The sequence below is a fragment of the Nansenia antarctica genome, assembly GCF_963989245.1.
Source record: "Nansenia antarctica genome assembly, chromosome: 10".
In the NCBI taxonomy this organism is placed as follows: Eukaryota; Metazoa; Chordata; class Actinopteri; order Argentiniformes; family Microstomatidae; genus Nansenia; species Nansenia antarctica.
Genome location: NC_137680.1, coordinates 6,338,820 through 6,366,584, shown reverse-complemented (window position 1 = coordinate 6,366,584; position 27,765 = coordinate 6,338,820). Strand labels below are relative to the sequence as shown.

Below are 27,765 nucleotides of genomic sequence, written 5' to 3'. Positions count from 1 at the left end.
ATGAAAGTACATATTACATACAAGGTCAACTAAAAGGATAAAAACCCAAGAAAGCCACTGGCTTATTTCAATTGGGGTCCTTGATTTTCAATTCATCGTTACATGTAAGACAGACATAAGAAAAAAACTAGTACTATCTACAAGATAATACAGACAAATAACTATTACTATCTACAAGATAAACGTACATCCATCATGGGAAGAACAATACAACAAAACATAAGGTATGTACAGCGGGTAGGACAGGTGGGGACATACACCACAGGTGGGGGCGGGGGACAAAACACAAAGTATGTACAGTGGGTAGTTCGGGTCTTTTAATCTGATTTTTGTTTTAGAGGGTCCAGTTACGGATTACACTTTCCAAAGCAAAGAAAGACCCGAAAACGAACTTATAAGAACACATATGGTGAGTTTGTTTTCTAGCTAGCTAGCTGCCCGGTACAGAAGACTTCTCATATAGTGTAAATTCAAGGAGCATTATTCAAATGAGTTAACATTCAAATGAATCATGTGTTAATATAATACATCATTATTTTTTTTTTAAAAAGGTAAAAAGGTGGGGTGAACCCCTAAAACCGTATAATATTTCGTTTTACTCAGACCCTGTAAAGTAAAGCTGACAACACTAGCCAGAACAAAAATATAATTCTGGGGTTCTGTCAGTATTGATTGATTGATTGATTGATTGATTGACTGAGAATGTTCATTATGTGAAGCGCATTGAGTTGCATCTTGTAAGAAATGCGCTATACAAATACAATTTGATTTGATTTGATTTGATCATTTTGAGGTCATAATATCTTGAGTGACACGACGAGTTGACCAATCAGCGGAGGGCGGAGGCGTGGCTCCATTTGCGAATCTAAACAGTGAGCGGAGACCACAACACCGCCAGGATTCTATTTGGGATAGATCGCTGCCACACGGTAAAGTCAAAACAAACAAAGCCCTTTACATGTATGAAAAGTAACTGCCAAGCAGGCGACAACGTATACCGTAATAGTATAGTATTTCCTGCTGCAACCTATTGTGTCATTTCACGTAATCTAGGCCGAGTTAGCTCGCTAGCTAGCTAGCTTCATAGCATAGCTAACGTACGTTCAACGTTCGTTAGTTGAACGTTGCGCATGTTAGCGGACTCTATGCTAGGTCTTAACGGGCTCTATGCTAGCCAACGTAGTGTTCGTGACCTAGGTAGCCAACAGTTTGAGTTAGCTAGCTATCTAGCATGGGGGGAAAAGTCGGACTCATGTCTGTGTGTGCGAACCTGTCGTTTTTCCACAGTTTCACATTGCAAAATGGAGGAGTGGAGAAACGGCTGTCCTGGCGCTGCACTGCGATCTTCCCAGTTTTCCCTTTTAATGCTTCAGTGGTTTTTAGTATGAACAAGATAGGGGCAGTTCACAGAAACATCCTAGACTGTTTTAGGGCCTCCATCTTCTCCACCTCATAGGATCCCAATTCCAACTCGGTCATCTCTCCTCTCTTTCTCTCTTATTTTGGTTGGCTGCTTTGTCTTTTGTTTCCTGAGAAGAGTATTGTTGTTGTTTTGAGTGTTGTTGTTTCGCTGTCTGTCACTGATTCATTGCACAATTAGGTGTGTTAACTCAACTCCCTCCCTCTCTCTCTCTCTCTCTACCCTATACACTATAATTCATTTGAGTGAAGTCGCTAATTTCATTTTTCACCTTTAATTACTTATCTCTATTTCCCCTTCTCTCTTTTTATGTGTTAGATGCCTCCCACCCGGAGGTGTCCCTCCACAGAGAGGGGCGGTCGACGTGGGTACCAGCAGGACCGTAGCTGGGAACCCAAACGCAGATGGCAGAACCACACCCGGTCCCGCACTCGCTCCCGGTCCCCCTCCCGTTCTGTGTCCCTCAGCAGTGATAGGCAGCAGGAATGGGAGAGGAGGGGAGCAGGAGGAGCACAGAGACAGGACAGCTACCACCGCTTCAGGACGTAAGAGCCCTGCTAAAACCCCCTTCAAAGAGAGCTAGACTAATGACTAAAAGCCCAGAGAGAGACATGATCAATATTCACGTTCTCTATGTATTGTATATCTTATGTCCTATGCATCCCCTACAGCCATGACACTCGCTCCTCAGAGAGACAGCCGCCATACGACCGGCGCTATAACGAGGGCCACCGGCCACAACTGGACTACAGGTGTGACGACAGTGAACGAGACCACCAGCGGAGGAGGGAGAGAGACAGGGAAAGAAAACAGCCGAGGGAACAAGAGCAGCTGGCCAGGTACTACAGGCCTGCTGAGCCTGACCACGCCGCTCATGGCTATGACTACCGGCGAGGTGGACAGAGGGAGCGAGACAGGCCCCCCCTTGACCACGAGGTGTCATATCGACGGGACGGCAGCAGGAGGAAGCAGGAACGAAGGAGGACTAGAAGCAGGTCCCTCAGCTCCTCCTCCTCGGTTAGTTGGGTTAGTACCGCCTCGTCCTATGTTTCTATCGCTCTTTGTGTATATATGCCCTCCTTCTTTACCTCCCCCCTTCTCTCTATCCTTGCCTCCTTGTCCCAAACCCATACCTGATTCACCCCAACACTCAACCTCACTTTTCTTGTCTCTTTGCTCCTTTATCCAAAGTGTCTCTTTCTTTATGTCTTCTCTGTTTTTAATTCAATATGGCTGATGGCACAGACCAGTGGCAGTGTCTGTAATAAAACATGTTATTCCTAAAAAAAAGATGCCCATGCAGGGGTACGGGTTATACAGGGAAGGGCGGGTGTAGATCAACACATTATTCCAGAGTGTTGGGGTTAAGGAGGTGCGAGGAGGTGCAAGGAGAAGAGTAAATAGGGGGGAAACTGGATCCTTACTTGTCCCCCTCTCTCTCACCCCCACCCTAACCCTCTCCCCTCATCTTGATTCTCGCCCCAGGACTTTCCCGGGGGGTGTGTGACCAGTGGTTATTATTAGTGTCCGTCTCAGCTCTCTCTCTGTCTCAGCTCTTTCTCTCTCATTTCTCTGTCCCTCTCTTCCTCTGTCCCTCTTCTCTTTCCCCCTCTCTCTCTCTCTCTCTCTCTCTCTCTCTCTCTCTCTCTCTCTCTCTGTCTGTCTCCTGCTGCTGTCTGTTGCTGTTCTGTTTCTGTCCTTTCGCAAAGTTTGTCTTTCTCTCATTCTCCTTGTACCTCTCTTTTTTTTCTTCCTTTTTTTACTATGCTACTATTCCTCGTCCTGTTTGCTTCTTTCACCTGTTTTTCTTTGCACTCGTTCTCACTTTTCCTGCTCTCCTTTTTAGCTCTGTCTCTAGAGTCTTCTCTCCTCTGTCATCTCTCCTTTTCCAGTGTCACTGTCCTGGATCTCATCCTCTCCTCTTTCCCCCCCTCTCCCTACACTGCAATTTCCTCTCCCTCCCCCTCTTTTCCCCCTGTTTTTCTCTTCTATCTGTCTCTTCCTTATTTCACTCAATCCTTCCACCTCTTCTGCCTCCTCCCTCTCTCTCTGTATCCTGAGTTATGGGTAAGACAGAGTTGTACTCTGTGTATAAGAGCTGTCTGGACTGTATCTGCCTCTGCCTCTCTGTGAGTACCCTCTCTCCTCTCCTACCCCCCCCCCCCCCCCTGCTCTCTTCTGTTTTTTATATTTTACACTATACAGGGTACTGTCATGTTTCATTATATGTTTGAATAGCTTGCATATTCTCCCTAGGGAGACCTGTATGGGAGCAGATGTTTTCCAACAGATTCTCTGTGTGTGAGTGTGTGCCCAGGCTTGTGTGTGTTTGCGTGCCTGTGTGCGTCTGTATGGTTGTGGCTGTGTGGTTTGAGCACCTTGCTTCATGCCCATGCCTTGTTGGTCAGCTTTGCGTGTTCTAGATTCTCTCTCTCGGCCCCCCTCCTGGAGCGAGAGTCTCTTCAGTGCTCTTGTGAAGTTCTGATATTAATAACAGTCTCAGCATGTGGATGGAAATAGAGACCTAGCTCCTTGATGGAGGCCAAGCAGTCACTTGACTTGTTGTCTTATTTAGCCCCTTTAGACCAGTAGTAGGGGCAGGGAGAGGCCTCAAGGGATCAATCCAATAGGGAATAGGGAAAGCAAACTGTGATTGATCGACACAGATGTATGCTCCCAAAAAGTGAAGGTTCTATATCATATAGCCTAGTGTCAATAACAAAGACCAGGCAATAGCCAACATGTTGTCACTTTGGTATTGAAACCTTTTGGGAGGAGTGTGTGTGTGTGTGTGTATACAGTTGTGTGTGTTATTGAAAGGTGGATCAGTCGATGCAGCTATGCTGACAACCTTTGCCCTGTCAGGACCTGGGGGGGGGGTCAGGTGTCACTCAGTGTCACACATTCTTCACCTCAGCCTCTGATTGGACTGTGGGATGGAGAGTGGGGTTGGGGAGGGAGGGGATCGCTTACCGACATCTGTGTTTTCTCTGTGTGATGTTTTCTCTGTGTGATATGGATTCTGTTTGGATTATTGTCCCCAGCGGAGCAGCAGCGAGGGTCCAGGGAGAGATGCGAGAGACATTGATGACGGTCACCTGGTCTACAGGAACGGAGATGTCCTGCAAGAACGATGTAGGTCCTCCTGTTCCATTCTGCTGCTGCCAAGCCCCATTAACTAGCCCCCTGCAACTAGCCCCTTTAACTAGCCCCATACAACCAGCCCCTTTAACTAGCCCCATACAACCAGCCCCTTTAACTAGCCCCATACAACCAGCCCTTCACCCTAACTAGCCCCTCACCCTGACTAGCCAATACAACTAGCCCCTTTAACTAGCCCCATGCAACTAGCCCCTTAACTAGCCCCTCAGCCTGACTAGCCAATACAACTAGCCCCTTTAACTAGCCCCATACAACCAGCCCCTTTAACTAGCCCCATACAACCAGCCCTTCACCCTAACTAGCCCCTCACTTTGACTAGCCAATACATCTAGCCCCTTTAACTAGCCCCATACAACTAGCCCCTTTAACTAGTCCCTCACCCTGACTAGCCAATACAACTAGCCCCTTTAACTAGCCCCATGCAACTAGCCCCTTAACTAGCCCCTCAGCCTGACTAGCCAATACAACTAGCCCCTTTAACTAGCCCCATACAACCAGCCCCTTTAACTAGCCCCATACAACCAGCCCTTCACCCTAACTAGCCCCTCACTTTGACTAGCCAATACATCTAGCCCCTTTAACTAGCCCCATACAACTAGCCCCTTTAACTAGTCCCTCACCCTGACTAGCCAATACAACTAGCCCCTACCACTTTAGAATTGACATACAAGAAAATACAAAATTCTTGGTGTGAGCTGTTTGATGGCGATTGGATCAGTGGAAGAGTGGATCAGTTTGTGTTACTGTTTATTGTGTCTGGCATACCTAATGCATTCTCTCGCTCTCTCTCGCTCTCTCTCTCTCACTCTCTCAGATGAGATAGTTGATATGTTGGGTGAAGGGACCTTTGGAAAGGTTGTACAGTGTGTGGACCATCGCAGGTATGGGGGCATATTTCTGTAGCTCTATATATAGCATTGAACTGAAACCTCTCAACTCTGATCTACACAATGAAATACTGCAACATCACGCACATAAGGAACCCACCTTGACCACCGTGTGTGTGTGTTTCAGGGGTGCGGCACCCATGGCTCTGAAGATCATTAAGAATGTGGAGAAGTACAGAGAGGCAGCCAAGCTGGAGATCAATGTGCTGGAGAAAATCAACGAGAAAGACCCGCACAATAAACAGTATGTAGCATGTGCTTGCATGTGTGTTCGTGCGTTTGTGTGTGTTTTAATGGTATTATACGTCTATATGATAAATACCAATACACTCTCTCTCTCCCTCTCTCTCTCTCCCTCTCCCTCTCCCTCTCCCTCTCCCTCTCCCTCTCCCACTCCCTCTCCCTCCCTCTCTCTCTCTCTCTCTCTCTCTCTCTCTCTCTCCCTCTCTCCCTCTCCCTCTCTCTCAGTCTGTGTGTTAAGATGCTGGACTGGTTTGACTACCATGGTCACGTGTGTATCTCCTTTGAGCTGCTGGCTCTCAGCACCTTTGACTACCTGAAGACAAACAACTTCCAACCATACTCTATAGGTCAGGTCTGCCACATGGCCTACCAGATCTGCCACGCTGTCAAGTGTGAGTGTGTATACATTTACTTGTACGGGTATTAAAAGATGTACACACACACACACACACACACACACACACACACACACACACACACACACACACACACACACTTGTTTACTGTACACTTTACTGCACCCATTAGTAGTATCCAGTAGCCCTCTTGTCTCTCTCCCTCATGCATTGGCTATATTGACCAGATGGGGGCGCTGGCTCACTGTTTTACTTTACTAATGTCCACCGTTCTCATTAGCTGCGTTTCCATACACCCTAGAATTTCGCAAAACCGACATATCGAAAAGAATTACTGGTAATGGAAACAGCACATTTTCGAAAAACCTCCCAATTATCGATAAAAAGTTTTCACGCTCTCAGGAGGTGGTATTTGAAACGTTTCGATATTGAAGTATTTCGAAAAAGTGTAATGGAAACGGTTTTTTCGCAACTTCGCGTCACCGGACATGACATAGGCACGCAACTGCAAGGGACCACAATGGAAATAAGCCTCCGGGCTTTTTGTGTTTTTATCCTTTTGAAGATTTGCAAGGTACTTGTACATGTACTTGTATTTTATTATGATTCAATAAAGTATTCATATATCATGACAGGTGTAATCAATAATGTTGATCAATCTGTGTCCCATCTGTTGGTCAATTGTCAGTCTGGCTAACAGGATGAGGATGGCAGTAGGCTCCACTATGTTAAATTTGGCTGCTGTGCAACTAGCCCTAGCCTATAAGATTTGGAGTTTTACCTTAGAAACAGCTGTGATGTTGCAAACACAGCAGCATCATGCGCGCATCCAGGCGTTCCCACGTTGATGTCCCTGATAATTAATCGATCATCAGATACAACCTGAAGGCAGATTGATGTCCACCCCTTCCTGTTTACGTAATCACGATAGCCTTCACTCGGACCACGAATTGGTATGTGCGACCCGTCGATCGCAGCGTAGACCTGGGGTATTTTGTGTGCCTCATAATTGCGCTGTGCGATCTCCAGGGCCTCGTCCACATCTGGCATTCTGATTTTTTGCTTCAGCAACCTGCTGCATATGGCTCGACATACCCCATACACACATCTATGTACAGTGGTTTTGCTGACACCAAACGTTTCACCAACTACTCTATACTCGGCGCAGGTTGCCAGCTTGTAAAGGGCGATAGCCACTCGCTTTCGAGTAGGAACTGCCTCCCGGGGGCATAACGGGTCTGGGGCCACAAGGTCTTCAATAGAATCACACAGCACATTGAACGTTTCCCGGTTCATCCTGAAATTCTGAATCCACAATGCCTCTGTGAATTCCTCTAAAACAATTCTCTCCCAGAAATCCTTCAAACGTGCTCGTTCCCACACATACGGACTCTGCCATCTTTTGCTCTTCCTTCTTCCGCAAAATTGAATTTCGCGGGAGATAGCAGCGTATTACCCTCGCGAGACGAGGATGCGTGACTCATGAGAAGCGAAATACATTTGAATGGAAACGGCTGCATTATCGTAATTGTACTTTTTCGAAATGTTAGAAATATCGCATTTATTTTTCGAAAAACTCTAATGGAAACACACCTATTGTCGCTCAATTACTTTTCCTTTGCAGTTCTCCATGACATCAAGCTGACTCACACAGATCTGAAGCCGGAGAATATCCTGTTTGTCAACTCTGACTGTACCATGATGTACAACGCCGAGAGGGTGAGAGGGGATGGGGGGGGAGTGTGAGCAGACAGAGAGAACGAGGGATAGCAATTGAGTTTTGATTTTTGTCTTGTGTTAAATGTTATGGGAAATCATTTGCATAATCACTAATGATGACCCCCCCCCCTTTCCAGAAGCGAGATGAGAGTACACTGAAGGATACGACAGTAAAGTTGATCGACTTTGGCAGCGCCACGTTCGACCACGAACACCACAGCACCATTATATCCACACGCCACTACCGCGCCCCAGAGGTCATACTGGGTAAGACAGGAGAGATGGCGGGGAGAAAGAGAAAGAGCAAGTCAGAACAATGACGTCCCTTCTAGCCATACTGTTCCTGTCATGTTTACTGTGTTTACAGCGTTGTTTCCCTTTCCCCCTCCAGAGTTGGGTTGGAGTCAGCCGTGTGATGTCTGGAGTATAGGCTGCATCCTGTTTGAATACTACGAAGGTTTCACACTCTATCAGGTAGTGTGTGTGTGTGTGTGTGCGTCTGTCTGTCTATCTGTCTGTCTCTGTCTATCTCTGTCTGTGTCTGTCTGTCTCTGTCTGTCTGATTGGTTTTGTATTGTTGTGTGTTTGTATCAGACCCATGAGAATAAGGAACACCTGGCTATGATGGAGAGAGTACAGGGACCACTCCCCTCTAGGATGATGCGTAGGACCAGGTCAGACAAACAAACACACACGCACGCACACGCTTATCCCCCCTAGTCTTACACACCCCTATTTTTTCTCAGTTCAGTGCATTGAGTGTGATTTTCACCTTTGCCCTCTCAGGAAGCAGAAGTACTTCTACCGCGGGCGTCTGGACTGGAACGAGAGCTCCAGGGCAGGACGATTCGTCAAAGAGAACTGCAAACCTCTACGGGTTAGTTAAGCCCAGTGGGGCTAGGGGTGGCCTATTGGATAGTGAGTTGGACAGGCGGGTCAGAAGGTCATAAGTTCAAATCCCATCTGGGAACACCACTAGTGTACCCTTGAGTAAGGCTCTTAGCCCTCCAGGGAGACGGTCCCTATAATCTCTAATAGTAAGTTGCTTTGGATAAAAGCGTAAGCTGCTAAGTGGTTAAAATGTAAAATGTGCCTAGTCCAGACCAAGTAGATGAACTTGGATCAAAACTTGGAAGCTTGCTGGCTAGCCAGATCACCAACTACTGCTTGCATGGACAGTTATTTGAGGTAATCAGCTCTCTCTCGCTCTCTCTCTCTCTTTCTTTCTTTCATTCTCTCTCCTCTCCTCTCTCTCTTCCAGAGATACCAGTTGTCCAAGGGAACAGAACACAATCAGTTCTTTGACCTGTTGGAGAAGATGCTAGAGTACGAGCCCTCCAAACGCATCTCCCTCTCCACGGCCCTGCGTCATCCCTTCTTCCTCTCCCTCCGTGACCCGGTGGGCAGTAGTAACGCCTGGGACAGCAACAGGGACATCAGCCGATGACCTCCGGGAACCTCTTGACCTTGGTCATGGAAGGGGGGGGGCGTGTCTTAAAGGAGTCCCTCTCAGAATGCGACAGACTGAACTGAACTGATGACACTCCTCTATCCATCTACCTCCTCTCTCTCTCTCTCTCTCTTTTCCCCATCCCTTTCTTTCATGCCATCCATTAGTCCTCCCTCTGTTCTGCCCACAGCAGAGGAGGAGTGCAGTTCAATATCTTGTCATACTGCAAGAAGAGGAAAGGAGGCGGGGCATGGAGCCATTGTTTGATTGATGGACGGACAGCCACTCGAATCTGACGTGGAAGTGTAACAAAGACTCTAAAGACGCTACTCCAAGCTTTGCATCCTGGACGACCTGAACATGGGGGAGGCCCCCCCCCCCGTCACCCTCTGGAGGGTTTGACATCCTGCCCACTCTGGGCTTTGATTCGCTCTCCTCGTGCTGATTGACAGGTCTGGTGCTCAATGGAGGCCGTGTTGCTAGCAGTTACCCTGGAACTGTTCTCTTTTGGCCAGTGATGAACTATGGCAACATTGGGATGTTAAGCAACGTTTCAATGTTAAGATGACAATCTTGGGGGGTGCCAAATGGTGCACATACTGTACAGACACTGTATAGCAGACTCCTTTGTTACAGACGTATTTGTTAGTCTTATGGTATTATGTAATGCACATTGTTTTAACTACTTCATATACCTTGATATTAGTTACAAGTTTTATTGTTACGTCACATTACACAGATGTAAATGTAATACATACATACACACACACATACATTCATACACACATACATTCGTACATACATACATGCATACACAGACACACAATACACACATTTACAGTATTTATTTTTGTAACGCTGTAATTGAGTATATTGATACTGACTGCTATTTTTGTATGGAATGACTATAAAAGGTATATATGTATACTATATAATAAAGTGAGCTCTTCTACTCCCATCTGTCAGTTTGTTGTGGAGACTCCCAACACTAGTTGCGTGCGTGCGTGCCCGCCCATTGAGTTAAAGCCGTTCCTAGGCTTCAAAGCAGAATTGATTGAGTGCAGTTAAGCAGAGAGCATGGTCACTGGGGTGTGTGTTTTGGCAGATGTTCTATCTTTAGCCTTGGCAGTGATGAGAGGCGTGTGTGTGTGTGTCCCTATTTTCATGGGTGTGTGTAAGCTCACTCTGAAATGCAATGTGTGGGTGTTAATGTGCATGAATGAGCCTAAAATTAAAGTTGAGTGAGACATTAGGGGGCCTATCTGTGAGTGCAGAGACACTGGCTGAGGGAGTGGAATGTTTGAGAGTATAGAGACACTGGCTGAGGGTAATGTTTGTGTGCAGTATTTTCTATTGAGTGCAACAGTACTTTGTGATTGTTTTGTACTGTATCTACATTCAATTCAATTCAAACAACTTTATTAGTCCCACTAGGGGCAATTAATTTAGAGCAGCATGTTCACAGAAGAACATAAACATGTCTCACCACATACAAGCAACAACAACAACAAGTGCACCAGGAATTAGGAAGATCATTGGGTATCGTGGGGTACCGTGAAATAATACAATACAATTCAACTATGATAATCAACATTCTATATGATGTACTCATACGTGTGTGTGTGTTTCCGTGTTAGTACTGTCGGCCTGACTGGATGCCTTTGTGACAGTCCCCTCCGTTTCCTTGCTTGTGTGTTAAGCCCACACTGGATGCACATGTATGTTATGATCTCAGACGAGAGAGAGAGTGAGTGGAAGGGAGGTAGAGAGGGGGGGGGGGGGGTGCTAGAGAGAGGAAGAGAGAAAGAGAGAGTGTAAGTCTCTCTCACGCATCAAATCAACAGTGCTTCCCACATCCCTCGTTCTGCAGGCTCTCCTGCAATCCAGAGGCAGGGAGAACAGAACCTTATTACAGCCAATCAGAGGGTCGGATATTACAGCCAATCAGTGATCTGTGTGTTACATGTGAGCAATATTTCAGTGTCAGATAAGGACAATTGTTATTCACCTAGAAACATGTTCTACAGTTGTAGAACAGTTGACCTCTTTGTGTAATAAATGAAGATACATCCTGTTAACATTCGACTCCAGGGTGATCTGTTCTTGCAGTCATGTTTCTTCAGTCTTTCTTTCTTTTTTTCTTTTTTCATGAAAATGACCAGAGTATAGAGCGATGTTTTCCACTGATCTAAGATCTGTTTTATGTTTCTTTGTTTAAGCTGATCTTAAATCAGTAGCTAAGGGCAACCTTTTGGGTGGATCACTGACAAGGAGGGTGTGGCCTTATTCCTTAAGGCATTAATGGTGTCCTCACTTGTCAACAACCAAGGCCGAGAGGAGTGGGGGTGAGGGGTGTAATTATTAGAATTATAGAGATGGAAGACCTTGAATTTGTCCCTTTCTGATACTGTTTATGCTGTAAGCCTGAAGAAGTCTCAGGGGTTGTATGCAAAAATACCTATTTCTGTTTCACATGTGTAACAGACAATAGTGTTCTTCTTCTTCTCTGTCTTTCTCACGCTATAACAGAAATGGACCATTCTCTCCCTCTCCTCTCTCTACTACCTCCCTCACCTTTTCCATTCAGTGGAGGAGAAAACCTCAGCTGGACATGACTGAGCAATGACACATAGAAAGGGTAGAATGGACAGTTCCACATGATGCTTTTACCTTTGCCATTGTTAACTGTCGATTCACAGAATTGTTCCATGCCTACTTTAGTTTTGCCTCCCAACATTTCAGTTTGGTCTGCTGCACGCCATAATGGTCAATACCATCATGCTGTAACAAGCTGAAAATCTGTTCTCCTCTCCTCCCAAACTGCTGTGTTATACTGGCCGACTTTCCACCATCTGTCTCATTCTCTCTGTTCATCTCTCTATTCTCATCCACCCATTTCCCATTATTTACCGATCCCAAAACCATTCCATGTGTTTGGCCAGCCTCAGACCTCGTCCGCTGTCATCCTGCACCCAGCCTGCAAGTCAACACAGTCTCCTGGTTAAATAGCACATACAGTACATAGAAAAAGATCTTTGGAAGATACGTCAAAAAACTGAAGACTGAGGCTAAGTGGGGGGTTCATCTTCATGACATTCATCTGTGGACCACTACCCACTGTTGACAGAGGTAACCTCGAATTCAGCCGGACCACACTGGAACATATTCTGGAGGCAGACAGACCTATTCAAAAGAGATGGCCTCCACTTAAACAGATCGGGAGAATACCATTTAATAACAAGTTATTATTAGTGTAGTTATACAAGACCTTCCTGTTGTCTCGTTCCCCCCCCCCCCCCATCTCTGTAATCTTGTTTTCAATCATTGTTCTATTCTGTAATCTTGTTTTCAATCATTGTAAAGCGCTTTGAGTTGCGTCCGTGTACGAAGGCGCTATATAAATAAAGTTTCACTTCACTTCACTTCATTGTGTGGAAGTTGCCTTCCATTCTCACCTGCCAGTGTAGCTACAAGCCTGAACCAGGCCTCGCAATTGGGAATGCATACAATCATATATCAGGTTTACATTAGGAGACCAATCTGGTAAAAGCTGATCTCAGACTAGTTTTACTCAATGCCCTCTCATTATTCGGGAAAACAATGGAGGAAGGGTCAACTGTTCTTAGATCTGCACCTAGAGGCGACGACGTTTGAACCTTTTGTATGTTCATGTGAAAAGTACAAACAATGTTATGTGGTGACAGAGTCTGTCACAACACTCCTAAACTCACCCCAGTCGCACACTCGGGTAAGAAATGCATCCTATTGTGTATTTTAACCCAATAGTCCTAATATGTGCTAATGAGATTCCCCTTTATGAAGTCCTTAAAGGCTTAATCCAGAGGGGGGATGGGGGGTAACAGTAAGGGAGAGGTAGAGGGAGAGGAGGAGTGGGGAAGGAGGAGAGGAAGCATGGGGTGACAACCGGACATTTTGGCACGAGGCATTTATACGTATACCTTAAGGAGTAGAGTGGAAGAGAGGAGGCCAAGAGGTTTCTCTGCTCGGGGATCGGGGACCTGAGGATACAGGTGGTTACCATGGTTACATGGCATCTGGCTGAAGCTTTTACAGGTTTCTCCCTCTTCAGGCTTGGACCTACTGTACCTGGCGCCGGGCCATCTGGGTGAATGTCAGGGCTTGTTGTGTGTCTGTTAGAGATGGAGAGTACTGTACACGTTTGGTTGGGATAATACAGTCATCAACGTGTGTCTGTCTGTCTCTCTTTCTCTCTCTTTGTCCTTCCTGTGTGTGTGTGTGTGTGTGTGTGTGTGTGTGTGGGTGCGTGTGTGTGTGTGTCCAAGGACGATGGATACAACCTGCTCAGTTCATTCCAAGGCTTCAGCTTCAACATAGGGGTTGATCACTGGCAGACAGCAGAGCAAGACAACCACGCTAACTTCATTTAACGGGGAGCCTTGTAAAGTCATGTGATAAGTGTCAAATGGAGAAACAGATACAGCAAATCCGCACACACACGCACACACACACGCACACACACACACACACACACGCACACACACACACACACACACACACACACACACACACACACACACATACACACACAGACACACACATTGTTTGTTTTGGTTTTTTATTTTCGATTTTTGTGTTTTCTGTACCACATGACACACATTGGTAGGTTTTCTTTTGTCTTTAGAGATGACTTTGAGATAGGTACAGTTCTCTCTCTCTCTCTCTCTGTCCTGCTCTGAGTCATCTACTGATCAGACACTGAATCACAGTCAATTAGAAAGACTAGGAGGATATTAAGTTATAGAGGATGTAATTGCTTATTGTATTTTATGCCGTGTCACTCTTAATGGGATCATATAAATAGATATCTATCTCAGTGAGTGGGGATATTGTCATTGTTAGTACAGTATGTGTAAAGTATTTGGACTGTGTACTGGAAATAACCGGCTCAAACCAGACTGGGCTGTCTCAGACCTTGACACAGACTCTGGACCACACAAGTCTGGAACATGGAAATGTGCAAGAAGATAACTTCTCTATAACTTATCTATGGAACATTATTGTTCTTAGTTCCCTATTCTCTGCTTAGTTCACATTTATTTTGTGAATAACCTTTGACCCTATCTAAGCCAAATTATGTTACTGTATGTTCTTGTTTGTTTCATTGATCTTACTGCTGTGTTTTCACAGTCTGCTTTTTATCTGGGAAATAACCCCACTGTCGAACCCACATAACATGAAACTAAAGCACCTTTTAGGGTTCCTGAATGGTGTTATATGGAACCAACAAACCTGGAAGATGTATCTTATTTGTGGGGGGTTGATATGGTCGAGCTTGTAATAAAGTCTACTCACTCGCGTCCCCCTGACTTTTGGGCTCTTGTTGTGCTTCCCTTGAACTTCCACCTCCAGAGACATAAATCATCACCTCTAGTCAGTTCTCTGAGCGATGGAGGACAGTCAGGGATAGGAGGAATAGAAAGGGGGGGGGGAGAAAGAAAGGATGGAGCAGTAATTGAGAAGAAAATACAGTTTGAGGCATTGGAGTGGAAAGAAGAGGAGAGAAGAGAGAGTGGAGGAACTAACTAGAGGAGAGTGGTGGAACATTTGAGAGAGACACCTGAGAGACATGTTGAGTCATGCGACCATGAGTCCGGCTGTGTGTGGAGGGATCCGGCGGGGGTTGTGTGTGTCGGCGGCGGGGGGGACAGTGAGAGGGAAAGGTGGAGAGGTGGACGGGGGGGCGGCCAGGGTGGCCAGAGAGGATCCGGGGGGCAGACAGAGAGGTGTAGGAGGAGGAGGAGGAGGGGTGCGGGGGTTTGAGGAGATCCCCCACACAGGCAGCAGTGGCTGGATTAACCTGCTGAGGTTCTGGAAAGAAGACAGATTCCGACTGCTACACAAACACATGGAGAGGACCTTCAACACCCTCGGTCCCATCTACAGGTATCCGAGTGTGTGAGTGTGTGAGTGTGTGTGTGTGTGTGTGTGTGTGTGTGTGTGTATGTGTGTGTATGTATGTGTCTACGTGTCTACCATGAACTTGTCTTGACTTGAGGTTTTAGCATAGGTGTGTGTGTATAATGTGTATACATGGAACATATCATGTTATTAAGCTGCATTTGACACCTCCTCCATGTCCCAGTGAGCGCCTGGGCACCCAGAGCAGTGTGAACATCATCCTGCCCTCTGACATCAGCGAGCTGTTCCGCTCCGAGGGCCTGCACCCCCGACGCATGACGCTGCAGCCCTGGGCGACACACCGTGAAACACGCCAGCACAGCAAGGGAGTCTTCCTCAAGTGAGTGTGTGTGTGTGTGTGTGTGTGTGTGTGTTTCTATCTATTGAAGAAATAGGGGTTATATTACTTGCAACGGATGGTACGCACCGTCCCCTCCCCTCTTTCATCCTCTCCTTCCTCCCCATTGATCCTCCTGCTCCCTTCTTCCCCTCTCTCTCTCTCTCTCTCTCTCTCTCTCTCTCTCTCTCTCTCTCTCTCTCTCTCTCTCTCTCTCTCTCTCTCTCTCTCAGGAATGGGGCAGAGTGGCGTGCCGACCGCCTCCTGCTGAACAAGGAAGTGATGATGAGTTCCGCCGTCCGCCGCTTCCTGCCGCTCCTCAACGAGGTGGCGGATGATTTCTGCCGTCTGCTGCGGACGAGGGTGGAGAAGGAGGGAAAGGGGGTGGAGGGGCGACGCAGCCTGACCTTCGACCCCAGTCCTGACCTCTTCCGCTTCGCCCTGGAAGGTCAGAGTTCAGAGTTCACACTCTCCTAACAGAGGGAATTTATTTTGTCAACAGCATTCAAAAGAAAACAGAACACATTACACTTTGGATTTCTCTGTTCAAATTTATTCAGAATAATATAGCAGTGTAGCCTAGGGCCTAATAGTCTGTCTATTTTTCACCCTGTGTAAAAGTTGATGAGTGTGTGTGTGTGTGTGTGTGTATGTGTGCGTGTGCGTGTGCGTGTGTGTGTGCGTGCGTGCATGCATATGTATGGTTCTCTTTTAATCAGTGTGATGGAACTTCAAACCCTAGGTGATGTGTAAGATACTGACAGTCTCTGATCTGATTTAACCTCAGCGAATCCTCAATAGATTGATCCATTCCATCATTTTACCGACAAGAAGATTCTTCACTCAGCTCTCTCTTGACTCATAGAGGCGATGTTGAGTCATAGAGGCTGACGCTATTATGTTGAGTCATAGAGGCTGACGCTATTATGTGGCAGGAACCTTCGTCAGAGGAGATGCTAAGATCAGGCGGCACAGCTTTTATCTAATGGATCAAATGCTCTCTCTCTCTCACTCTCTCTCCCTATCTACGCCCAGCTTCTACAGTCCCTTATAAACATGATCTGACACTGAATATAGTATATGTATGAATATAAATCTATAAACATTATCTACATGGATCTGTTTATAGCCTGTTCAAGCTTATTTGGTTAGGCATCTGCAATCTCTCACCAGGTCTGGCTCTTTGAAGACAAGCTTTCATGTGTCTGTCTGGAACGTGCCACATTCAGTGTGTGTGTGTGTGTCTGTGTGTGTGTGTGTGTGTGTGTGTGTGTGTGTGTGTGTGTGTGTGTGTGTGTGTGCGTGCGTGTGTGTGTGTGTGTGTGTGTGTGTGTGTGTGTGTGCACGCATGCTTGCGCAATAATGTGCATGTGGGCACTTTCACCTCACAGGACCAGAGAAGGACTGGAGAGACAGGTGCTAAGCCAGAGTAGGAATAGAAGGGACGACATTCAATCCCTGTCACTGATGTGTCACTAATGTAACACAAACATGCCTGGTGGATGGATGGATATCACATGATGAATATACTGCTGAGTTGTCCTTTCTTTGTTAGATGACGCAAGGGGAGAGAATCTTTTAGAAATGTCGCACTTTCTGGATAAGAAAAGGGGATACAGTGGGGAAATAAGACAGTCCCTCTCTCCCTTTTCCTCCATCTCTTTTTGTCTCTCTATCCCTCTCCCTCTCCCTCTCCCTCCCTCTCCCTCTCCCTTTCTCTCTATCCCACTCCCTCTCCCTCTCCCTCTCCCTCCCTCTCCCTCTCCCTCCCTCTCCCTCTCCCTCTCCCTCTCCCTCTCCCTCTCCCTCTCCCTCCCTCTCCCTCTCCCTCTCCCTCTCCCTCTCCCTCTCCCTCTCCCTCTCCCTCTCCCTCTCCCTCTCCCTCTCCCTCCCTCTCCCTCCCTCTCCCTCTCCCTCTCCCTCTCCCTCCCTCTCCCTCCCTCCCTCTCCCTCTCCCTCTCCCTCTCCCTCTCCCTCTCCCTCCCCCTCCCTCTCTGTAGCCAGTTGCCATGTCCTGTACGGGGAGCGTATCGGTCTCTTCTCCTCCTCTCCGTCCCAGGAGTCTCAGAGGTTCATCTGGGCGGTGGAGAGAATGCTGGCCACCACCCCTCCGCTCCTCTACCTGTCCCCCAGACTGCTGCACCATCTCGGCGCCCCCCTGTGGACGCAACACGCCACTGCATGGGACCACATCTTCAGTCATGGTGAGTGAGCCACAGGTGGTGTTGTGACTGTTGATTGTTCAGTTCACTTCAAGTGAATGGAACTGGAGTATGGGACGATCCGAACAGCTTGGTTTCGATGCGTACTTCCTGGTAACTGTTAATAGACTAGACTCCTCTATGCCTTCCCCTTTCCCACCCCATCTCCTACACCCAACCCATGTCACTTGCCTGTTGAATTGACCCTTCTCTCGTCTCCCGTCTCTCTCCTCCGTCCTCTCAAGCGGAGGCGAGGATCCAGAAGGGGTACCAGCGTCTGAGACTCAGTCAAGGTGGAGGGGGTGAGGGTGGAGGGACAGAGGGACAGTACACCGGGGTGCTGGGTCAGCTGCTGGAGAGAGGACAGTTATCCCTGGAGCTCATCAGAGCCAACATCACTGAACTGATGGCTGGAGGGGTCGACACAGTGAGTGTGTGTGTGTGAGTGTGTGTGTGTGTGTGTGTGTGTGTGTGTGTGTGTAGGTGTGTTCATTTCATGTCTCATCACTGAACTGATGGCTGGAGGGGTCGACACAGTGAGTGTGTGTGTGTGTGTGTGAGTGTGTGTGTGTGTGTGTGTGTGTGTGTGTTCATTTCATGTCTCATCTCTGAACTGATGGCTGGAGGGGTCGACACAGTGAGTGTGTGTGTGTGTGTGTGAGTGTGTGTGTGTAGGTGTGTTCATTTCATGTCTCATCACTGAACTGATGGCTGGAGGGGTCGACACAGTGAGTGTGTGTGTGTGTGTGAGTGTGTGTGTGTGTAGGTGTGTTCATTTCATGTCTCATCACTGAACTGATGGCTGGAGGGGTCGACACAGTGAGTGTGTGTGTGTGAGTGTGTGTGTGTGTGTGTAGGTGTGTTCATTTCATGTCTCTAATAAAAAGGCGTCTGCTAAGTAGCGTCCTCCCTTTCAGACGGCGGTGCCACTGCAGTTTGCCCTGTATGAGTTGGGCCGTAACCCAGTGGTGCAGGAGAAGGTCAGAGCACAGGTGACGGCAGCGTGGGCACAGGCGGGAGGTGACGCCCAGAAGGCCCTGCAGGGGGCGCCACTGCTGAAGGGCACAGTCAAGGAGATCCTGAGGTAACACAACATAATAACACGCACACACACACACGTTTACAAAAAGTAAAAAAAGCTTCACTCCTGAGGTAGGCTACATAACATATACTGCACTATGATGCCCCTGGACTGAAATAGAAGATGTAACGCATTAAAACATAACAAAATATGTGTGGCATAGAAAATATAGCTGAACATCCTAAATATCGATAGCTATCGGTGTGAATGTGAAAAATATCAAAAGAAGAGCTATTGGTGATCTGTGGTTAGGGAATCAGTGAATCAATGACTACCAGCTATGTATCGCATGTGTGTGTGTGTGTGTGTGTGTGTGTGTGTGTGTGTGTGTGTGTGCGTGTGTGTGTGTGTGTGTTTTCTGTTCTGGGTGAAAGGTTATACCCAGTGGGAATCACTGTCCAGCGATATCCAATCAGAGACATCGTCCTCCAGAACTACCACATACCTGCTGGGGTGAGTGATACCTCTCTAATACACACACACACACACACACACACACACACACACACACACACACACACACACACACAGAACTACCACATACCTGCTGGGGTGAGTGATACCTCTCTAATACACACACGCACACACACACACACACACACACACACACACACACACACACTTCAAATTGCTCAACATGATGGCATAGCATTGATTCTCTACCTCTCCCGCTCTCCCCCCTGTGTTACTCCCCCCTGTGCCCCCCCTGCCCCCTCCCACTACTACCCCCTCTCACCCTCCCTCCCTCCCTCACTCCCTCAGACGTTGGTCCAGGCCTGTCTCTATCCCCTGGGGAGGAGTCGGGACGTGTTCCGGGACCCTGAGCGTTTCGACCCCGGCCGGTGGGGGGCTAAGGAGGATGGGGGTGGAGGAGGAGGGGGGGGGTTCCGCTCCCTGGCGTTTGGGTTCGGGGCCAGGCAGTGTGTCGGCAGGAGGATCGCTGAGAACGAGATGCAGCTTCTACTCATGCACGTGAGTGACGGAGGGGGAGAGACGTGCAAAAAACAACAACAACATAGGGTAGGAAGGAAGTGAAGTTTGAAGGGAAGAGAGGAGAGATGGATAGAGAGAGAAGAGGGGAGGATAAAGCATGGAGAGAGGGGGCTAACGATTACACAGTTACAGAAGAAAAATCCTGTTATTGAGTCTCTAACTACCCTCCGTCTCCTCCCTGTCGCTCTCCCCGTCTCTCGCCCTCCCTCCCTCTCTCCCCTTATGCTCTCTCCGTAGATCCTGCTGAGTTTTCATCTCAGTGTGTCCTCGTCGCAGGAGCTCAGCACTAAGTACACCCTCATCCTTCAGCCGGAGACCCCACCGCACATCACTTTCAGCACGCTCTGACACACACACACACACACACACACACACACACAGACACACACACCCACACACCCACACACACCCACCCACACACACACACACACACACACACACACACACACACACACACACACACACACACACACACACACACACACACACACACACACACACCACATCATTTAACTCATCAAACAAACAATACCATACAGTTTCCATATGGTCTACATGAACATGAATAAACACGAATAAAGTATTTTGTTTGTCTAATAACTTTATTGTGTGTCAGTGTCAGTGTTTCGTTGTCATCAGACTCCAAGTCACAAAGCTCTGTTGGGCTTTACCCAAATAGCAGCGATACCGTCGGTATCCACACGGTGGAGGTAAAACGAGCAACACTCTCCATTATTCATTCTGAGAGCCAGGGTGCTTTACTTTCCAAACTGGTGAAGTGAATCTGCGACCCTGCTGTCTACTGAAACTTAAAGGTTTGTATTATTAATTTCTCTGCAGGTGAATCGTAATTCCAAGCAGTGGCTCCTTGTGTAGCCTGTATCAGTCACTTTTATGTTTAGAATTAAATAGACATATATTTTTTTGGGTCGTTTGCTGACAACGTTTACAGTTTTTGCAAAATTGGCAATTCTACAACTATTCAAAGTCCAAATAACTTTCCGTCCTGACAAGTTTATTGAACTGCACCGGTTTTTTTGTTCTACGTGCAAGGTGAATGTTGTCATGTTGTGACATGTTTGCCATGTTGTAAATGGAATTAGGACGATTTAACTAACTTTAAATGTTCTTATGTTATCTCTGATACTTTCAATTCTGCACACGCTCTTCTTGCAAACACGCCCGACATCGCTGGGTTTGTGGCAAAAGTGTAAATGTATGTTAATGTAAACATGCATACACTTCTGTTTCCTTCATCCCTAGTGCTATTAATATGCTTATGACAAATAACACTTTGGCTGCATTCTTGTACTCCCCCTGCACGTTTTGCACACTTGCACTTTTATACTGGTGTGAATTTCCATTTCTCTGAATCAGCTCTGCGATTTTATTGGGTTGATTATTGGGTTGATGTCGTCCTTTTTGTATTCTGTCTGTGTGAACCTGGCTGCAAAACTAATGTCTCCTAGGGGAAAATAAAGAAACCTTGAACTTGAGTTATTTAGCCTACATGTCCATATTATTAGACGCAGGTGTTGCATTAAATTAAGTGGGCTGCAAAAAAGTTAGTTTGGATTAGTCATAGTTGTTATGTAACCTGTAAACATTTTCATAATTTAGGCTTAGTGACTTGTAAGATCTGACTTGTAGGCCTTGATGCAAAATGCATTTCACTATCTGTCTCCCCAGTTGGGATAGGATTATGCATATGTGATGTCACATTAGGTGTGTTTGCTGTAAGTGTTACTGCAGCCCAAGGGAGTGGGCTTTAGTGTCAATTCTCCTCAGCCAAGTCAGGCACAAAGGTCTGTTTGTCCTTTGGCTAATGATTTACACAGTCTGTTAATAGGGTGTGTGTGTGTGTGTGTGTGTGTGTGTGTGTGTGTGTGTGTGTGTGTGTGTGTGTGTGTGTGTGTGTGTGGGGTGAGTGGGGCCTAGTGTGAGTGAGAGAGAGACTTGATTTAACATTCAGTGGCTGTCATCTACCCATGTGGGTTTACAATGAGCAGTCAGGTTATTCACTGGGGCAGTGTGATGCAGCATACATTACCATGCTGGTCTGTGAGTGTTTGTGTAAGCCGGGGTATTCCACATCATTGCTCCAATAAATCTTCTGTGTCTGTGATTATATAACCAGCAGGGCATCAGCCCTCGGTCGCAGGGCCGGTCCTAGGCATTTAGGTGCCCTAGGCGAGAGTATGATTTGATGCCCCCCGCCCCCCTCCCCCCAAATTTTAGGGGCGCCACCACCACCACATTAAAGCCACCAGTACTGCCTCATCACCACCCACACATTCAACAGTAACAATAATGGACAACAATGGTTTCAAGACGAAAATATTATTTTTTATAAATTAAAATGACAGAAATCAGAAAACAAGGTACAAATAAACATATTCAAACATTAATAGTGCAATCAGAAATCAGAAAACAAGCTACAAAGTTATTTAAATGTAAAATTATTTTTTTGGGGGGGGGGGGCAATTGGCACCCTCCAAGCATTTGGCGCCCTAGGCGACCGCCTAGTTCGCCTATGCCTAGGACCGGCCCTGCTTGGTCGTCTATGTGAGCCACTGTCAATCAGAGGTAGCTCCAATCTCTAGCAATTGTTCATCTGTTGTTCAGTAGCTAGCAAGCTGCTGTTGACACAGTCGTTATCGACTACAAACATTGGAACCTGGAAAGTTGAGCACATTAAATGAGCTAAGAAGTGGGCAGACATCGAGGTCTTTCCCCAGCACTGCCCCTTAGGTGGTTCTGTATGCAGTAACACATACAGCAAACACACCTAATGTGACATCACATATGCATAATCCCATCCCAACTGGGGAGACAGATAGTGAAATGCATTTTGCATCAAGGCCTACAAGTCAAATCTTACAAGTCACTAAGCCTAAATTCAGAAAATGTTTACAGGTTACATAACAACTATGACTAATCCAAACTAACTTTTTTGCATCAGCATTTACGTATGTACTCAACCCTTACCTCTCCTCTGGGACGGTTTGGGTGCAAAATGTCTATGGAACATTGACCCCATTCTGAGACTTCTGATACGTACCCATACACAGTATCCTAGCTGACCAGTGGTAGATAGGAGGGGAGGCGGGGGGGGGGTTAATGAATGAAAGTGCAAAGGTTGAGAAGAAAGAGGGGCAGGCTAACAGTTAGTTGAGAGAATGACCACAGAAAGTTAACAAGGAAAGACATTGTTAATAAGTGGACAGAGTAGTGACTTTCAAGACAGGGCAGATTCATTGATATTCATAGTGATACAGAGACGTATCAGCCTAAAAGCCAAAACACTGAAGAGGACTTCTGGACAAACTGACTGTACTGACTGACTGACTGACTGACTGACTGAGGAGAATGGACCCTACAAAGCTCGTTGTTCCCGGGGGAGGTAGGTGGACTGTATATGGAGCAACTAGCATAACGTGTATTACATTTTAGCTTTTACAATGCCATTATTGCAAAAAGAATATGTATTGTCATTGACTTACCGCAGATAAGTTCACCAAGGTGCCATGGTATCTTTAGAGCTGGTGTATTATACTTTCTAGGACAGTAAATTATTATGGTGTATTATACTTTCTAGGACAGTAAATTATTATTTCCACAAATGAGAAGTTGCTGAAACAAAAGCAGTGAAGTAAGTACCGGTGGTTCTCAAGCCTAATGGCCCATAGGGCAGGAGCCTATCTCCTGTTTCCGTAGCGTGAGGCGGCTTCATGTACACCCCCTGGACATGACGCTGGTATGTCACAGGGTCTTACCCCCAATCCAATGCCATTATTACAAAAAGAACATGTCATTGACTTACCGCAGATAAGTTCACCAACAGTAGCCTATTTGGTATCTTTAGAGCTGGTGTATTATACTTTCTAGGATAGTAGCTCCTAAATGATGATCTCCACAAATGAGAAGATGCTGAAACAAAAGCAGTGGTGGTTATGTTCACTATAGGAAAGAGGTTCGTCTTGAATTTCGGGCAACAGCTACACGTGTTCATTAGAATGTAGACCTACTGTATGTGGCTGTTGGTTGACTCGGGTGCAGAGTCATGGGTGGTCAGTGCCACTAGTCCTCTTTTAGGTTTAACCTGAGGTTCATTGACTGATTAGTCCCACCCCACACACATGCTCCATCCTTGTGCTCTTTTCCTTAAAGCAAAGTTATTCCAACAATGTCATTGGTCCACACCAAACCCCTATCTCTTCCTATCTCCCCTGTGACATGTACAGTATGTACAGTATGCATTGATTGGCATGCTGGTTCCTTTGACCTGCTTTACAGGTTTTAGGCGTGTGTGCCATAGGTTGTCATTTAACTCATGAGAGTCTTATTTGTGTGTGTGTGTGTGTGTGTGTGTGTGTGTGTGTGCGCGCGCGCACGTGCAGGTGTTTATGATGTGTCAGAGGCAGATCTCAGTGGGACACACAATGATGTGTGCATTGAGGCAGCAGAACTGGGTCAGAGAGAGAGAGAAAGTGAGAGGGAGCCTGTAGCTAGAAATCCCACAGGATTCACACACACACGCGCGCACACACACACACACACACACACACACACACACACACACACACACACACACACACACATACCACTGTATACATCCCACTGATTTCAACATGCCACGAGGTGTCTCTTTCCTTCTCACTCCCTTTCTCTCATTCCCTCCTTCCCTCTCCTTTCCCCAGACGTTCAGAGACGTCCCCCGGGGTCCCGCCCACCTCCCAGGGATCCCTGTGTGTTTCCTCTTCTCCTTCCTCTCTGTCTTAACTGCTCCTCCTGAGACATCTTCTGCCCCTCAGCACCGCGTCTCCTAAAGACACCCGCTTTCCCCTCTACTGTGTCCCTAAAAACTTCTATTGCCCCCCTTGTACTGTTTCTCTGTTTCTCCAGTGTAACATTTAAAAAATAAAATAAAAACTAGGTTTAGAAGAAGGTGATAGGAGAAGGTTTTTCCTTCTATCAATGGCCCCGGGCCTGAGCTGGATTACTCTTCCTGCTACGACTGGTAACTGGTCGTAACTGGTCGTAAATGTCTCTGTCCTCAGATGGTTCTGGTGTTGCTTCAGTAAAGCACTCTCCCGGGTTTCAAAGCACAGAACACTTCCACACACTAACATGTGTAGATCACTTGCATGTGTGTAGAGCAGAGGTTCTCAACCCTCTCCTCTGGGACTCCCAGCCGCTCCACATAATTATTTGATCTGTTCCACCACCAGCACACCTGATTCAACTGATCAAGTATAAAGCAATTATGGTTTGTACTTGATCAGTTGAATCAGGTGAGCTGGTGGTGGAACAGATCAAACATGTGGAGCGGCTGGGGGTCCCCGAGGAGAGGGTTGAGAACCACTGGTGTAGAGTGTTGTACACGGCACCTACACACACAGAGAGTAGTAAGTAGAAGTAATCTACTGTGCATTGTAGCAGACTACAAATTTGTGTCATATATGTCACAAAATGTAGACTAAGCATGGCATTGTTAGATACAGTCAATATCCATATTTAGGAATCTATTCACACCGATAAGAGAAGACATTTTGTGTCCCATGACTTGAAATTAAATGTGATAAAAGTACTAGGCCTACAATTGTTTCTGAACTGCTTCCCAGCCTGTTGTGGAATGTCATTTTGTTGCATTTCTTTGAAGCATCGCCTCCTGGATGGCAATATGTTATTACTATGTTATTACAATATGTTATTACTCCCCTGCATGTTCCTCCTGGATAGCGTGTGTGTTGCATGAAAACCACTGTGACCTTTCCTTCTCTCCCTAATGTGTGTGTGTGTGTGTGTGTGTGTGCGTGCGTGCGTGCGTGCGTGCGTGCGTGCGTGCGTGCGTGCGTCTCCCTCTAGACTCCCCCCCTCCTCCATCATATTTAATTCATTCATTAATTTCCCCTCTAGACTACCCCCCCCCCCCCCCCCTCTACCTCCTCCATCATATTTTAATTCAGACTTTATTGATATGACTAGATTGATCCATTGTTTCTAATGTAGCGGGGGGAGTGTGTTGCTAAAGTGACATTCCTACACTGCCACAAACTGGACCAGTCCTGGTCCTGGGTTAGGACTCTCAGGGTGTTCAGGCTTTTGTTCCATCCCAGGGCTAGCTCACCAGATTAGATAAGACAAAAAGAGTGGGCCCGCCCTGTGGGTGGTTCAAGGCTGTGATAGGGTCATCCTATCTCTCTCCCTCTCCCTAGCTCGTTCGATCAGACGCTACTCTGAGGCCATGACTCTGTCGGACTCCTTCATCCAGCGGCAGCAGCTGGACGCCAGCATGGCCGACACCTTCCTGGAGCACCTGTGTCTGCTGGACATCGACCAGGAGCCCATCACGGCCCGCAACACCAGCATCATCTGCACCATCGGTGAGTCAAACCACCAAAGAACTAGAAAGAGAGGGTGATTGGCTACTTAAGAAAGAGAGGGTGATTCCGTTTTGTTTTGTTTCACTTTATGTTTCCATGTTGTGTGTTTTAATGTTTTTTTTTATTTTGTATGCTGTGTTCTTATACTGTTTTTTATGCTGTGTTCTTATACTGTTTTTTATTCTGTTTTATGATGTGATGTTTTGTTTTATTCATTTTATGTTTTTTACTGTGTGATGTTTTGTTTTATTCATTTTATGTTTTATACCGTGTGATGTTTTGTTTTATTCATTTTATGTTTCCATCGAGGACCACTTTGGAAATAAGTGTTTTTGGACATTACTTAGTGTCATGATGCGTAAATGATTCTATTGTAAATTCCTAATAAAAATCAAATCAAATCAAATCAATCACATCATCATAGGCACCGTTTCTCCGATGAGCTCAGCCAGCAACACATCCACAACCAGTCACAGCATCGACTGTCCAGGACACTCCTGCTCTGAAAGGACTGAATTGGTGATAGCAATTTGAGGAGGACCAAGTGAACACCTACTGCACACATGTTTGAGGCCCCTACCCTCAGATGTCCCCTGATAACCGCCAGGCTGAGTATTGCTAGACAGGGGTCCCGCAGTGCTGATGTGGTGTCAGAGTAGATCAAGTGAGAGGATCACTGATGGACCACCTCTAGGCCCTAGACAGTACTATTAGCTAACTCTATTGTTGGGGCATGACAACGACGGTAATGAAAGTTGGCTAATATCAGTCTGGGGGGCGTCCACGCCACCCTAGGACTGACTGTCTTTAACCCCCCCTCTCCTCCTCCCCTTTCTTTCCTTCTCAGGTCCTGCATCTCGCTCCATCCCCAAACTGCAGGAGATGGTGAAAGCAGGAATGAACATCGCTCGACTCAACTTCTCTCACGGCTCTCACGAGGTAAGGTTTGTGTGTCTTGACGGACTGGCCTTCTGTTTGTTTGGGAGTGGGTGACTCTCTCTCTCAAATAACCCATCTCTCTCCAGCCCTGTCGACTATTATGCATACTGTCTGTCTGTCTGTCTGTCTGTCTATCTCTCTCTCTGTATTGCGGGTGTAAATATTAGGTGTCTTAATTTTTAAATGACAATGTCTCAATAAAAACTTAAAGTGTCTCTGTCTCACTGTCTGACTGTCTCTCTCTCTCTCTCTCTCTCTCTCTCTCTCTCTCTCTCTCTCTCTCTCTCTCTCTCTCTCTCTCTCTCTCTCTCTCTCTCCCTCAGTACCACGGTGAGACCATCAAGAACATCCGGGAGGCGGTGGAAACGTTGACTCCTGACCATTTATACTACAGACCAGTGGCCATCGCCCTGGATACCAAAGGCCCAGAGATCCGCACAGGCCTGGTCAAAGGGGTGAGCGAGTTAGCATTGCTAAAGCTAAACAACTAGCATCATTGACACCAGACAGCATCGCTGTTTTTAATCCATGGAGTTAGCCAACTAGCAATGCTAACGTAGCCTACCTATGCTAGAAATGCTACACAGCCTTCTATCAGTCAGCAGACGCACCAATCAACACACGAGGGTGTGGTTGGCTCCGGTGGTTTAC

The 27,765-nt window shown here is 46.7% G+C and overlaps 3 protein-coding genes across 5 annotated transcripts in view; all 3 read left to right on the top strand.

Moving 5' to 3' along the window:
• Positions 1 to 862: 862 nt before the first annotated feature.
• On the top strand, positions 863 to 10,118 carry clk2b (CDC-like kinase 2b). Of its 2 annotated transcripts, none has more exons than XM_080540211.1 (13): positions 863 to 929; positions 1,739 to 1,965; positions 2,092 to 2,437; positions 4,465 to 4,555; positions 5,397 to 5,463; positions 5,597 to 5,713; positions 5,938 to 6,104; positions 7,693 to 7,787; positions 7,925 to 8,054; positions 8,179 to 8,261; positions 8,382 to 8,461; positions 8,574 to 8,664; positions 9,049 to 10,118. In XM_080540211.1, the coding sequence occupies exons 2-13, from the start codon at positions 1,739 to 1,741 to the stop codon at positions 9,232 to 9,234; spliced, it is 1,680 nt and encodes a 559-aa protein (XP_080396337.1). In that variant the 5' UTR covers positions 863 to 929; the 3' UTR covers positions 9,235 to 10,118. The 2 variants fall into 2 exon arrangements, with proteins under 2 accessions (XP_080396337.1, XP_080396336.1); XM_080540210.1 differs by having other exon boundaries at positions 2,092 to 2,446.
• A 4,745-nt stretch (positions 10,119 to 14,863) lies between these two features.
• cyp11c1 (cytochrome P450, family 11, subfamily C, polypeptide 1) lies at positions 14,864 to 20,137 on the top strand (the record flags this gene model as incomplete). Its single annotated transcript, XM_080540572.1, has 9 exons — positions 14,864 to 15,162; positions 15,362 to 15,517; positions 15,748 to 15,962; positions 17,515 to 17,718; positions 17,961 to 18,142; positions 18,633 to 18,799; positions 19,171 to 19,249; positions 19,559 to 19,768; positions 20,027 to 20,137. The coding sequence occupies 9 exons, from the start codon at positions 14,864 to 14,866 to the stop codon at positions 20,135 to 20,137; spliced, it is 1,623 nt and encodes a 540-aa protein (XP_080396698.1).
• A 387-nt stretch (positions 20,138 to 20,524) lies between these two features.
• The window catches only part of pklr (pyruvate kinase L/R), a 12,925-nt gene continuing 5,684 nt past the window's right edge, over positions 20,525 to 27,765 (top strand). Inside the window, exons 1-4 of one of the 2 annotated variants that reach the window (XM_080540213.1) lie at positions 20,525 to 20,604; positions 26,008 to 26,175; positions 27,023 to 27,114; positions 27,438 to 27,569. In XM_080540213.1, coding sequence (XP_080396339.1) covers positions 26,037 to 26,175; positions 27,023 to 27,114; positions 27,438 to 27,569 — 363 coding nt within the window. In that variant the 5' untranslated portion in view covers positions 20,525 to 20,604; positions 26,008 to 26,036. Of the gene's footprint in view, positions 20,605 to 22,943; positions 23,193 to 26,007; positions 26,176 to 27,022; positions 27,115 to 27,437; positions 27,570 to 27,765 lie in introns of those variants that run through there. The other variant, XM_080540212.1, reaches the window with a different exon arrangement.

Excerpts from the sequence above, each read along its gene's own strand:
- clk2b (XM_080540210.1), top strand. The coding sequence starts at position 1,739 with ATGCCTCCCACCCGGAGGTGTCCCTCCACAGAGAGGGGCGGTCGACGT. Across the intron at positions 7,788-7,924 it reads TGATGTACAACGCCGAGAGG|AAGCGAGATGAGAGTACACT; the intron begins GTGAGAGGGGAT and ends CCCCCTTTCCAG. Across the intron at positions 8,262-8,381 it reads AAGGTTTCACACTCTATCAG|ACCCATGAGAATAAGGAACA; the intron begins GTAGTGTGTGTG and ends TGTTTGTATCAG.